The 15,330-nt window shown below is 37.6% G+C and overlaps 1 protein-coding gene across 1 annotated transcript in view; it reads left to right on the top strand.

Moving 5' to 3' along the window:
- The window catches only part of adgrv1 (adhesion G protein-coupled receptor V1), a 385,526-nt gene that overhangs the window by 108,500 nt on the left and 261,696 nt on the right, over positions 1-15,330 (top strand). Inside the window, exons 33-37 of the mRNA XM_078397039.1 lie at positions 448-1,259; positions 2,115-2,324; positions 7,381-7,511; positions 11,728-11,827; positions 14,861-15,040. Of these exons, the coding sequence (XP_078253165.1) occupies positions 448-1,259; positions 2,115-2,324; positions 7,381-7,511; positions 11,728-11,827; positions 14,861-15,040 (1,433 nt within the window). The remainder of the gene's footprint in view (positions 1-447; positions 1,260-2,114; positions 2,325-7,380; positions 7,512-11,727; positions 11,828-14,860; positions 15,041-15,330) is intronic.

Here is a 15,330-nt window from a genome sequence, read left to right as displayed (position 1 = left end):
ATGCCTTCTCTATTGAAAGGTAATGCAAAATGGACAATTTATGCTTGCATTGTCCACATACTGTGAATAAATCAAAATTAATAGTTTGAGCCATTGAGATTTTTGTATAGTAATGTATTTTTTATTTAACTTTGAGTACAATATAAATGAACTTGTTGGTTTTATGTAGGCACATTCATCTTTAATCACTAGTACAAAGACTTCACAAGAATGAATTGTGGATATAGAGTTCATTAAAGATGAGAAGCTTTGCTGCATTGTGGCTGTGAAACTTAACTGTTGGCATGAATGTAATAATGCTTTTATTTAACGATTTTTTTGTCCTGTAACTGAATATTTCTTTTGGATTGTGGAACAATAATCTGATTTGAACTAGATTCAATGAGTAAATATGGTCTCTGTTAACGTTTTCTGATGCTGTTCAACTGTGTTTTGTTTTCCATGTAGTGGAGGTCATTTTGGGCAACTGCGATTACTTTACAGCACCTCTGAAATTGATGTTTTGGATCTTCGGACAAAAAGTGGGCAGGATCTGCTCTCTTACTATGACTCCCCTGTTCCTGGGCTTGCAGAAGGACCACCTATTTTCCAGCCGGACGTTTCTCAGGAGATAAATGCTTTACACGCATGTGCAGCTTCTTGTCTCAAAGAACAAGCTTGTGTGGCTTTCTCATTCACTGATATCTTTGGACAGGCCAATTGTTCTTGGATTGTTTCATCATCTGATATATTGGTTCCCAGCATAGAATTCGCAACATATCGCAAGAATATTTCCAGTGTCACCACCCTGCTGAGTAATCGGGCCACTGCTGGCTCTGATTATGAACCAATCTCTGGAGTATGGGCTATGATGCATGAAGGAGATGCGTTTGCTAATCTATCAGTTTTAATACAAACTGATGCTGTAGCGGAACTTGATGAAAAATTTGCCATTTCGCTTTTAAATGTGGAACTGCTGAATGTAAAGGTTATTCCAGAAAACCAACCTACAGTTGGCCAACCAAACATCTCAACTGTTATCATAGCCATGAATGGAGATGTATTTGGCATCTTTCTGTTTTCCATTGCAAACATTAATGCCACGGAGAAAGGAAGTTACCTTGAAGTAAGAGAAGAAACTCGGCTGACAATACAGCTTGTGGTGGACAGGAGTGGTGGAAGTCTTGGTGAGGTGACCGTGGAGTGGAGTGTAGTTGGCGGCACAGCCAGAAAGAACATTGATTTCATTGGTGATGGTGAAATATTGACATTTGCAGAAGGTAGGACGGATGTATACATGTAAATACTCCTCTGAAAATAAGCATGCTATTTGCATAAATGTTAAATGCTTAAAATACAGAAAGATCTTCCTTTGATCAGAGATGCTAATCCATCTGCTTGTTCTGTTTCATATTAACTACAAAATGGATATGCTTAACATGAAGTATATTTTTGATTGTATATTTCTTTCCTCATACGGTGGGATTGTAACTTATTATTTTTGCCGAGTATAGTTCCTCTGTCCCTCTCTTCCCCTCCCCTTCCCAGTTCTCCCTCTATCTTCCTGTCTCCACCTATATCCTTCCTTTGTCCTGCCCCCTGACGTCAGTCTGAAGAAGGGTCTCAACCCGAAACGTCACCCATTCCTTCTCTCCTGAGATGCTGCCTGACCTGCTGAGTTACTCCAGCATTTTGTGACTAAATACCTTCGATTTTTGCCTAGTAAATCGCAAAACAAATTTCTTGTAATTTGCATTCCAAGTCTGAGTTTTGAAGTTGATAAATTATATTTGGATATTTCTTTAATTTTTAATTTACAGACCAAACAAGGACATTGGGGCCAATGGGTCCAAGGCACTACTTTTGTTCCACATGAGTCCCCCTGACACCAATATATCCTTCTCTGCCTTTTACCCTTGGAAAAGTAACGATAAAAAAGTAGATGTCAGAATGTATTTTGCACCTGTGGCTATTTACCTGCTGATCTAATTCGACTTCTGCAACACAGCAAAACTTTAAAGGCGTGGATCAGGAAGGAAAAATGCAAAAAGGACAGATTTTAAATTGTCTTGGACGGAACTTTGCAGTAAAAGTGACACAAACTGCATTTCAGTTTCTTTGCATTTCTCTTGCAGGCGAGAATAAAAGAATTGTCACGTTAATAATCGTAGATGATGAAGAACCAGAAGATAATGAAACCATTGTAGCCCGTTTAACACGCACTGAAGGTGGCAGTCGTATTCTACTCAGTTCCGACACTGTCACTATAGTCATCCTAGCCAACGATTATGTTGCAGGAGTAGTTAACTTTCAGGCATCCTCTCTATCAGTCACTGGACAGGAAGGTGGGTTACTGTGTTTAATGACACCACTCCTAATAATCCTCATCAATTTCTACAGTGCCGCAGCATTTCTAAGCCAGACTTTTTGTATCCTAACCATGACAATTTTTTATTAAGAATATTGGAGGATAGAATAAAAAAATAATTCTATGTGTATGTAAAACGATGAATTTTGTAACAATTTAATTTTTATTTTATCCTCCTGTAATGTGCTACAATGAATGGCGCAACTTTAAGATTTGAAAATTATCTTCACCATTTTATAAACAGCAGTATATCTTGCAAATGATGAGAAAATTAAGGACAATTACATCCAGGATTAACGTAAAATAACAACGATTGTGCACCAAACATCGTGGAAAGCGAACCAGAGTGTTATTGCTTTTATGCTACTTTGGACCAGAAACAGGATGCATCTTCCTTAATGGCCTGTTGAAAATTAGAAATTGAGGAGATATTAATATCACTTTTCCTGTACGACATTTTGACAGGAGAAAAGTACTTTCTGAGGAACAATCCAAGATTTGATTCTTTTTTTTGGATTTTTGCCCAGGTGGTTATATATTCTCCTGTCAAGAGATTATTATAAATCATGTTTGACAAACATATTTTGAATTCATAAATAATGTTCTTGACTATTGTTTAATTTTATACCAGTGTTTGTTGTTGCTCAATTTGTTTGGAGAAAATAATGGTGGTGATAATTATTGATTGATCAACATGATTTATAATATTTAAGAATGCTGAAGTGGCCATCTATAATTGTCATTTTTTCCAGAGGCATATTTAGAAGCTGTTCCTTCGTCCAACTATAAAACAATAAGTAAAACTTGATAATGCCTTTCTATGTAAAAATTGAATGGAAGCATTAACTATGCAGTTCTCTCCCACCCCATGCACAAACTAATATTAATACTTACGTAAAAATATGAGATTATTACAGATGGCTCCATTAAATCACCTTTTTAAAGGCTTTACTGATGGGAGTTTTATTTTACATGGTGTGTCTTTGCATTAATGCTTCTGATTTGTCCGTCATGGTGGCAATTGAAGCACAACCCTGATTGATCAAAAAGAACCATCAATGTTGGTTAACTTTCAAAATGTATTGGCTTTTAAATAGTTGTTAAAGAAATGTTAATTTTACTACTGTTCCTTTTTACACAAAAGAAACCTACATATATTATGACTTGCCTATCCAACAATCCACAGATAATTATTGAAGTGTGATTTTGGAGGTGGATGGATGTAGTGATCAGAAGACTCCAAAAAACAGACACAATCGTGTTGAATTTGTATGCTGATGTTCTTCTGATTTGAAAGTAATTACAACCTGGAATAGCATCTGATAGTTGTTTTTTTTACTTCCACATAAGATTCATGAAACAAATCAGGACCTATTTCCTAACTTGATTGTAATTTATTTCATTACATAATCATTCTTTGAATGAGATGACCAATGATGTCCAATGTCTTTTCAGAATTGTAGCAAACATTTAAGATCCCGTGGTATTATTTTTTAAAAAAATTCCTCTCCCCCTCCCCCACCCCCCAGACAGAATACTTTTGTTGTTGCTTTCATAACAACAGAATATATCACACATTGAAAACAATTAATTGTGAAGCACTGTGGAGCATTAGAATAAAATAAGTTCTGTATATATGGGAATATTATTATGAAAGATACTAAATTTTCCACAATATTCTATGAATTTCAATAGAATTATATTTTCAAGACATATTAAGTGTGACCTGTTGGTTATTTAAAAAGTAATTCAAAGAGTAAATTTTCTCTTGGAACTATGCAAATTCCATTGAATGAAAAGGTCAAACAGTTGTAGCGATGATGTGTATAATTTGTGATTGTGTTCTTGGAGAACGGGGATACCTGCCTTGAGCAAAGCACAATGTCAGACTTGTTCTTGTTCTTATGCCATTCAATGTTGTATTCCAACACCGGTATTTGAAATGTGAGGATTTTTTTCTGCGATTTTAATTTTGGGTGCAATTTAAAAGCCAATGCAATACTGTGTGTTCTGACAATGCAAAGCTGTTTGCAGAAGTTTATAATCCCAATTTTAACACCATGAAAACAATGATTATATAATTGCAATACTTTGGGAAACTTATAAACTTTATATATTTATTAATACGACATTTGATATGTAAATGTAAAAATCGAAAGGATTTATTTTGAGCAGAATTACAGACAGATTTGTCTGATTCATTTAAATAATTTAAAACATTTAAAGAGTTTTAATATATTTCAGAAGTATTTCTTTCATATTTTGTCAGCTTAATTTTAATATCACTTACTATTTTTGAGTATCTTGCACTGTTTTCTATAATTGTTAAACATTTGTTCTTGATTTTTTTTCAGCAAAAAAAATCTTCTGCAAAGTAGAACTATTCAATGTATTTTTTTATTGATTGATGTTTTTTGTTTTATGGCTTTCACCCACATTAATTTTAAATGAGCATTATTTTCAAGTGAAACTAATTTGCCTTCTAATTTTGTGATTGTTCAAACCCTTTCTTGTTTTTCTTTGCACAAATCAATGTTTAACATTTACATAATCTTTTGACTTTTCAGGTAGAGGCAACTGTGTAAATTTTCTTGCATGCTTTTCATGTGGTTATGCAATGTAAATGTTTTTTTGCATGCACTATCATAACATACTGTAGCTGCTACACACAGCATGCCAATTTTCCATTGTAATACAACAACAAATATTTTAAATCGAGAAGATTCAGAAATTAATAATTCAAACTACTTTTGTGTTGTCTTCTGGTTTAACTTTAACTTTTAAAGGTTTAACTTTGCTGGAAATTAAACTGTAGTGAAGTTAATTGCATGTATCATTGCATGATGCTTTTGGCCAGTTGTCAGCTTATATTTTGCTCTTTGAGCTGAAAAGAACTGTAAATATTAAAGCCATTTCAGATGTTAACACTTGAATGTATAAGGCAAAATATATTTACTGGTTGGAGTTCACGAAGAAACCATTAGTACGGAGTGTTTTTACTGAAAATGCAATGTACCCTTTGTATTTCCTTCATGTGCATGTTCAGCATGGTTTCTTTGAATTGTGTTTGCAATTAGGAATGCAGCACATAAAGATGTTTGGATTGTTTTCAATCCTGCAAGCATGAGTATGTGAACAAGAGCAATGACTAAACATGGATGAATATAAAATATTACAGTTTTGACATGAATTATTAGATCATGTTTCAATGGCGTGGTTTACTTCATTTCAACTTTTTAAAAACTTTTATCTGATCCCCTTGCTCCACAGTATTTTGCCCTTTGTCTTTCTCATCTCTGACTCATCTACTCATTTGAATCCTTCTTGTCCACTGCAAACATACTTTTGAAGCAATGCCCACTGCTCCCCTTCCACCTCCACACTGATTACATTCTTATTGGAGATTCAGCCACAAAATGGCTGATTTTCCATTTCATAATCTAACTGGATTTCTGACCAGGCTTAAAAGGATGAATGGCTTACACTTATCATTGAGTTCTTATGTTCTCATTTGCACTGAAATTAACGTTGATCTTGTCTCCCCTTGCTCTCCCCTAAATTAATTTACTATTTTTCCACTCCATGAAAACGCGTCAATCCAAATTTTATTACCACTTGCTATCTTTACAGAATGTTTACGTGCACCTACTAATAATTCTCACTTTCCAAGTATTTTATGACCTTGCAAATAATTATTTTGAATTTAAAAAAAAGTTCCATCCATAACTATAGGCTAAAATGACTGCTTAGAATTTACTGCTAAAGTGTTGTAAATTATATTGTAAGTTTTCTTTGGTAACAAAAAAAAAATTTGTTCACTTCATGTTATGAAAAAGTACACTTTTTGTACATTTTGTAAGTTGAGCAAAAGATTATTTTCCCAGTTTTCACATTGCTTCTGTTCAATGGAGTACAAATTTATGGGAGGACTGTGACACTGCAGTTTTGAATTTTAACTTTTCTTCCTTTAAACGTGATGGAAGTTCAGAACATGGTTGTGAATTTATCCTCTGGACGTGTGTAGGAAGTTAGCTTATGAAGAGGCATTTTAAGTTTAGGAAGCTTCTTAGCTGTTGGGCCTGATCTCTCCTGCTGTGTTTGCAAGATCTGCCTGTTGCCATATTCTGAACCCCTGCCAATTGCCCCACTTGCTGTCTCTGCAGCCATACATTCACCTGTGAATACTGATCTCTCAATCACTCCCTCATTCACTGAGGACCTCTGCTGCTGATATTTTCATCTGCCAATTTGGCTAGCTTGTTACCTACCGCGTGTTGCTAAATTTGTGTGGTTATATACTGTGATAAATTTGTCAGCAATCTTGCTGTAATGGGTTTTCAAAGTGCTCTCTAAATATTAGGGCCCAATGTGCAACAGCTGATGCATTCAAAAATCAGTGCCCATTAAATGCCATTGTGCTATTTTATTCTGTTTAGAAATAAACAGTAGTTTAAATCATTTAATTTTGTAGTTATTTTAGATTGTGAACTTTCTAAGTTGAATCTCTTCATAAATTGTCAATTTTTGGTGGATTTTATTTCCTGGAATGTATTGATGCTGACATTGTCCACTGTGAGTCTGAAGCAGGAAGTGTTGTATGATTTTCTGTTATACTTATCGTGTTTCGCAAGGGTCAGAAAATAAGTCATTTATATTCAAATCTGCAGAGTTCAGTTGCAAACTTGGGGGAAAAAAAAGAAAACAGATTTATTATTATAAATATATTTAATCTTATTCTACTGAAGCATTATGAAAACAAAAATAAATTGCTCAAACATTGGTATTTGGAAAGCAATGCTTTCCTAGATTTAATATTTAATATTTGAAATTGGTATTTTTGTGAAATGTAAGTTGAACATTTAAGGACTGCAAGGTCAAGTAAATACTTGTTATTTATCATTTTATCTGCATAATGTTGCATGATGTGTTTGATTAATTAACCAAATGAATGATGCATGTCTGATAAATTTGCCGCTTTTTCTTGGTAGGAAGTGGGTTGAAGGTCCAATGTGATTCTGATTCTTAATTTTCAGGAGAAACTTTGCTATTCTGGATTGAGAGGAGTTCACCAGGAAGTGGAAACATTACTGTTGACTGGGAAATTAATGGGCAGTTTGTCCAGCAAAATTTTGTGGATATTCGAGGGACCGTCTTGCTCTCTGAGGTAAATAAGTATTCTCTATGTTGGTATTTGCTACTTTCTCTGGATGGGCAACTACTATTTATTGGAATAAAAAATTAAAGTTGCTAGACTTCCAAAATGAAAGAGGAAATGTTGGATGCAGGTCAGGCAGCATCAGTGGGGAGGGAAGCTTTTACAGACCAAAGATCTTTCATTAGAAATTGGGAAGTGAGAAGACAACCATGTTTTAAGTTGCAGAGAGGCAAAGTGTTGGAGAGAACAGTGAGAATCTGTGTAGCAGAGTGCAGACTGATAATGTCAAAATAACAATTAGAACAAAATGTTGCAGAGCCAGATGGAAAAACACAAATTGAAAAAGGTACAGGTATGGGGATATACCCAATTATTTTCCATATAAATTATAAACAGTAACAGAAATTGTTGGGAATACTCATTGGTTTGATGGAATCTATAGAAAGAGAAACAGAGTTCATATTTTAGGTTGAAGACCCTTTGTCAAAACTCTTGACCTGCTGAATGTTCCGAAGATAGACACAAAATGTGGGAGTAACTCAGCGGGACAAGCATCATCTCTGGTAAGAAGGAACCTTCCACCATCACCCTCTGCTTCCTTCCATAATGCCAATTTTCTTTCTCTCCTTGGATCCCATGCGAGCTAACCTTGGGTCAAGACCCTTCATCAGAGATGCTGTCTGTCCCGCTGAGTTACTCTAGCATTTTGTGTTTATCTATGGTTTAAACCAGCATTTGCAGTTCCTTCCCACACCAAACTGCTGAATGTTCCACCGGATTTTCATATTTCCAGCATTTGCAATTCTTTGTTTTTTGATAGATTATAATATTTGTATGAATGTGATTACAATGGTGACATATATTTCTACATTTGATTAAGAATATTTTTGGACTAAAACATGAAATTGGAAATGTTTGTAACACGGTTCTGCATGGTAGGCTGCTTGGAATGTTAGATCGCATGGGATCCAAGGAGAGATAGAAAATTGGCATTATGGAAGGAAGCAGAGGATGATGGTGGAAGGTTGCTTCTCAGACTGGAGGCCTGTGACTAGTGGTGTGCCTCAGGGTTCGGTGCTGGCCCCTTTACTGTTTGTCATCTATATCAATGATTTGGATGAGAACATACATGGCAGAATTAGCAAGTTTGCTGATGATACAAAAGCAGGTGGTTTTGCAGAGAGTGAAGATGGTTGTGAAAAATTGCAGCAGGATCTTGATCGATTGGCCAGAAAGGCTGAGGAATGGTTGATGGAATTTAATACAGAGAAACACGAGGTGTTGCATTTTGGGAAGTCTAACATAGGCAGGACCTACACAGTGAATGGTAGAGCTTTGTGGAGTGTAGTAGAGCAGAGGGATCTAGGAGTGCAGGTGCATGGTTCCTTGAAGATCGAGTTGCAGGTAGATAAGGTGCTCAAAAAGGCTTTTGGCACATTGGCCTTCATCAATCAGAGTATTGAGTATAGAAGTTGGGAGGTCATGTTGCAGTTGTGAGGACGCATTGAGAGTATTGTGTTCAGTTCTGGGCACCATGTTATAGGAAAGGTGAATCGAGGACCAGAGGACATACGTTTAAGTGAAGGGGAAAAGATTTAATAGGAATCTGAGAGGTAGCTTTTTCACACAAATGGTGGTGGGTGTATGGAACAAGCTGCCAGAGGAGGTAGTTGAGGCTGGGGGATATCCTAACGTTTAAGAAACAGTTAGACAGATACATGGATAGGAGAGGTTTGGAGGGATATAGTCCAAATGTGGGCAGGTGGGACGAGCGTAGCTTGGACATGTTGGACATGTGGGCAAGTTCATAAGTTGGATCGAAGGGCCTATTTCCACGCTGCATCACTCTATGACTCTATAACTAGCCGTAGTCAAATTTCAACACTAGTTCAGCAATTAAATTATTTGGTTTATGGTAGTTTAGACATTCTGTGCAAGACTAGAATCATGAGAGTGCACAATATCACTTTCTTGCAATTTGTGGAACTGAATTTAAGTAATGAATTACTTTACGGGATGCAATGGGAAGCAATGACCAGTGAAGGTGCTAATTTCGTATTTAAAAATCCACTAGTTCAGGAAAAGGATCTTTCCACTTGTTGTCAGCAGGTGACTGGTCTACTTGTAACTAAACTCGTACTTTAGTTTAGTTTAGAAATACAGCGTGGAAACAGGCCCTTCAGCCCACCGGGCCCATGCCGACCAGCGATCTGCGCATATTAACACTACCCTGCTCACACTGGGGATATTGTTTACATTTACCAAGCCAATTTATCTACATACTTGTACGTCTTTGGAGTGTGGGAGGAAACCAAAGGTCTTGGAGAAAACCCATGTGGTCATGGGGATAACGTAAAAACTCCATACAGACAACACCCATAGTTGGGATTGAACCTGAGTCTCTGGCGCTGTAAGCGTTGTAAGGCAAAAACTCTACCGCTGTGCCGCCCAAGGTTGTGTGTACTGAGATTGAGGTACTGAGCCCAAGGTACTGAGGTTGTCTTTGAAACCTGTTGGAGTTGTTTTGCAATTCAGGGCATCCAGCGAATAGAAAGGGTATATTTAATGTGACTTTTTCAAAATTAACATGATATCAAGGAAAATAGTCGAGAAACAGTATTTCAAATTTTGTTGTAGTGTGCTACCTCAGTGGGAAAGGTAACAAAATTACATGAATCATTTTACTCACACTATTCTGCATGTAGTTTCAATGGAGCTATCCTAAAACTGGAATAGAGGTTTAAAAAAAATCTGGCAACACATTGAACACTTATTGACATTAGTATCATCGAAAATACATGTTCAAATTTTAGATACTGCCTTGGACGTAAAGTTCTGATACATGGTCTTCTCTTGAAATATTAACTTGCAGTGACTATGTCTTTGCAGTGACTATGTCATTTTAGCACTTTGTGTCTGTATTTAAAATTTTTGGTACTTTCTGATTTCTTTATATTTTAATAATACTTTTTTATTAGACTGAGCCTTTTGAGCAGAGGACAACTGGAATGAGCCTTTTGCCCACTCAGTGGATATGATCTGAGGCCAACCGATCCTTACTCATCGGTTCGTCAGAACAGCTTCCTATTAGATTTATACAGCATGGAAAAAGGCCCTTCGGCCCAACTTGCCCACGCCGACCAACATGTGTAATCTCCAGTTTCCGAAACAAAATGTGTAGTTGTCCATTCCCAATCATTGTTAAAGCAAAGATCATTATTACCAACTGCCACTTGTTCGACAATAATCTGGTTGCCAATACTCTGTCTTGGTTTTACCAGAACTACTCTGCGTCAGATCTCCTTTAGAAATACATAGAAGCTGTAAAGGCAATAGACAAGTTAATGTTTCAGGAGTAAAACACAGTAGTCAGAAATGTACTGTTGACAGGTTACCCTTCTGTTCATTAAGGTTTCTGCGACAACACTTCCCAACTATGCAATATATGGAGGAAAATAAAATATATATAATCATACTTCACCGAGCTTTAAAGGGTGAAATCAGCATCTTGTATTCTCTCATATATAGTAGCTGAGCAGGGTGCTTAAACAATTGAGAGTTTTGAGGGGGAAACAACCTCTTCCTGTGATGCGGGAGTCCAGAATAAACGTGCGTAATCCTAAGATTAAAACAAGCCATTTAGGATGAAATTTGAAAACATCTATCCATACTAAAACATTCCTCCTTCTATTGTTGTAATGACTAATTTAAAATAATGTCTTGAGTTGCCATTTGCACCAATGAATTAAGGTCATAAGGAATAGGAGTAGAATTAGGCCAATTGTTTTCAAATTTTATCCTAAATGGCGTTTTAATCTTAGGATTATGCCCATTTATTCTGGCCATTCAATCATGGCTGATCTATCTCTCCATCCTAATCCCATTCTCCTGCCTTCTCCCCATAACCTATGACACCTGTACTAATGAAGAATCTATCTATCTCTGCCTTACTAACTAAATGGGGAAGGCATTGCTCAGGAATGAGCTATCTTGTCAACAACAAAATTAATATTCTGACATTTGTGTTTGTGCATCGGACATTTTCCTGCTTAAAAAAATAAATATATATTTCCCCTCATTTCTTGTAATCTATTGTGTGTTTTATCATTACACAAATTAAACTGTTATTCTGATTCATCTGCTCTTTGGACATTTATCTGGATTTTTTTTGTTGCTGTGTTCTCTCTTAGTTCTAATTATACCTGTGATCCTTGTAACCTTGTAGGGTGTTCTAAATGCCTCCTTTCTGGTCCATATACTTGATGATGATATCCCTGAAGAAAACGAGGAATACAGAATTATTTTGTCAAATGTCAAAACACAAGGTAATGTTATATACAGTGTCATAGATTATTTTGTGGCTATGACAATGCAGCTTTTGGACAGCAAAAATATGTAAGGAAAATTAAAATTAACTTCAAGTAGTGGAAATTGGTAATAAAAACAGAAAGTCTAGGCAAGTCATTGGATCAGGCAGCATCCACAGATAGAGAATTGGAGTTAAATTGTATGACTTCTTGTAAATGTCCCCTTCATAGAAAGATAGAAACGTAGAAAATAGGTGCAGAAGTAGGCCATTTGGCCCTTTGAGCCAGCACCGCCATTCAATATGATTATGGCTGATCATCCAAAATCAGTACCCCATTCCTGCTTTTTCCCCATATCCCTTGATTCCGTTAGAGCCAAGAGCTAAATCTGACTCTCTCTTGAAAACATCCAGTGAATTGGCCTCCTCTGCCTTCTGTGGCAGAGAATTCCATAGATTCACAACTCTCTGGGTGAAAAAGATTTTCCTCAGCTCAGTCTTAAATGGCCTACCTCTTATTCTTAAACTGTGACCCCTGGTTCTGGACTCCTCCAACATCGGGAACATTTTTCCTGCATCTAACCTGTCCAATCCCTTAAGAATTTCATATGTTTCTCTAAGCTCCCCTCTCATCCTTCTAAATTCCAGTGAATACAAGCTCAGTCAACTCATTCTTTCATCATATGTCAGTCCTGCTATCCAGCGAATTAACCTGCTGAACCTACGCTGCATTCTCTCAATAGCAAGAATGTCCTTCCTCAAATTAGGAGACCAAAGGTGCACACAATATTCCAGGTGTGGTCTCACCAGGGCCCTGCACAACTGCAGTAGGACATCCATGCTCCTATACTCACACCCTTCGCTATGAAGGCCAACATGCCATTTGCTTTCTTCATTTGCTGTCCCTCTCAAGGGAAAGTATTACAAGGTTGAGTTAGGAGGGAATTAGGAAATATAAGCAAAAGGGATGAGGTGAGGTTAAACAATTGCATGAACATACAAGCATTCACTGATCAATTCTGGCTTAATCCAAGAAGAGAGAGCACGTGTGATCAATCACTTCTGATGTCTCCTTCCCTGCACACGTTCTTTGTATTTGTAAACCCCTATTCTGATTGTCTAATGCCTAAAGTATCCCATCATTCAGGCTTCAAATGCCTGAATGTGACCTATGCCCATCATCTCCATTCTTCTTGTGTCCTTTATCTTGTACTATGATCCCTTCCCAATATATTGTCACTATATATTTTGTCCAGGTGCTCCATATCCTTATTTTAATTTATGTCCTTGGTAAACAAAGGAATAGACTCATTGCCTAATCTGCTATCTCTGAATATATGATTCAATTAGACACCAAGATGAATTAGCTCAGAGCACGTTGCTTATTTCTGAGGTGGTTGTTTCTGTAACACTATCTTTGCTTGATTTGTATGATCCCCTTTCTTTTGAATTGAATTGAATACTTTATTGTCACATGTGACAAGTCACAGTGAAATTCCTTGATTGCATTCCCAAGGTATACAAATAGTCGCCCATAAAGAGAGCGTACAAAGTTACAAATTCTCCCCCATGCCAGTTCCCCCATGTTCTCTCCCCCCCTCCCATCCCTCATGGCATTCCCCCCACACTGGGTTCTCCATTGTTCCTTCCCTCGGTAGCAGCGTCCTCACTTCCACGTGGTCCGCCCTCATCCGTCAGTCGCCACCATCATCGACCGCCACACTAACCTCTCTACTAACGCTGCAGGGTCCTCTCCTGACGCCACTGTGCCACTGACCCAGGCCCCAGCCGCAGGCTCCATCGACGCAGGCACCAATGGCTGGGGGCCTCGTCGACCCGCGAGGCTCTACCTCAAACCCGCGAGGTTCGGGCACGTGAGGCCCGGGCTCTGACTCGTGACCCCTGAGCTATAACATGAATTATAACATCGTACCCAAGTTAATCCATTAGACAAAGTCCAACCCTTTATCTCCTTATTTTTCCTAAGGTTCTCACAATTGCAATTTTACAATATTTTCCATCCCTAAGAATGCTTCACCGTCCTCTGGTCACATATTCCTTGATTAGCACGGATGGCATAGCAAACACAAGTTCTCTCATTAACACTTATAATTCTCGTTGGTCTCCCTGGACCAACCGCGTTGAAGTCAAGGCCAAGAAAGATAGAAGCGAGAAAAGGGAATAGCCATGGTAACGAGTGTCTTCAACAATACTTTCAGCCTTTCTGATACAATGCATTGTGAAGATGGACTGGATGAGAGGAAGTGATGAACCTGTGTTGCATGAGGAAAGCTGAAAATAATGTCGAAGATACCTGTCACCCTGACTATTCCCTTTTCACTCTGCACATGATTCATGAACCTTTATTACGACTTCATTTTGCCTGTTGTTTTTTGAGAGTTTATACTTGTGAAGGAAGGTCTGACATGGAGATGTTTGGGATAGAGGCAGGAGGGGATCGGGGTGGTGGTTTGGAGCTTTGACAGGTGTAATAGGCATTAAGTTGGGGACCTGGTGTGGGGGGACTGCCGTGAAGGACAAATGACAATGGGGACCTGGCGTGGAGGGACCGCCGTGAGGGAGGGGTAGGAACAATGGACAATGGGGACCCGGCTTGGGGAGATCGCAGTGAGGGAGGGGGGGAAGAACAAAGGGGGAACTGGCGGGGGTCCGGGGAATTTGTAACTTTGAAAGTGGCTTTCATGAGTAACTATTGCGTACCTAGGCAAGGTCTGCAAGCAAAGAATTTCACTGTGACTTGACACATGTGATAATAAAGTTTTCATTCATTCATTCATAAGTTCATCTGGTAGAGATGTATCTTTGCCAAATATTAACCCCGACTTTGGTTTGTTGTCTGTGATGGTATGCAGGCCCTACCACAATTGTCAATAATGAAAAAATAGCTGCAACTTGTTTTGGCAGTCTTTCTTGTTCTTGCGTAGATGATAGAGTGATTTTTTTGGTTGATTTATTGAACAATAATGGTTTGCAGTGATGGTTTACTTTATTTCCATGAAAAATTATACATTTTCTTTTTCTCTCATGACAGGCATTCCCTCAACAATTGCAGTTGCTATTGACAGCCAAAGATACAAAGCCATTCTTACAGTGGAAGCAAGTGATGACCCACATGGCATAGTGACATTTGCCCTGCCATCTCGCTCTGTTTCTGTTCAGGAAGGCAACAAAACCATTCATCTGTTTGTCAATAGGGAATTTGGATCACTAGGTAACGTAATTTTCATCGGAACAAACATTCAGTTAAGCATTGCAAATGTTTTTGAAATAGGTTATACCTGTTGTCTGCTTTGTCCTTGCCTTGCATCTGATCAAGTAAACCGTATATGTGGAGTTAAACTTTACTAGGTTTTAATGCACATTAAAAAGTGGCAGTGCATTTCCACTTTAATAAATTGTGTGATTTTTATTCTGCATTGTTCTGTATATTAGTCATGTTTAAGTTCTGTGGAGCCGAAATATAAACCACATACAGATATTAGCAATAAACCAACAAGAATT

This window comes from Rhinoraja longicauda, chromosome 3, assembly GCF_053455715.1.
Source record: "Rhinoraja longicauda isolate Sanriku21f chromosome 3, sRhiLon1.1, whole genome shotgun sequence".
Classification (NCBI taxonomy): domain Eukaryota; kingdom Metazoa; phylum Chordata; class Chondrichthyes; order Rajiformes; family Arhynchobatidae; genus Rhinoraja; species Rhinoraja longicauda.
The sequence above is the reverse complement of the archived record's forward strand: the minus strand, read 5'-3'. Positions and strand labels throughout refer to the sequence as shown.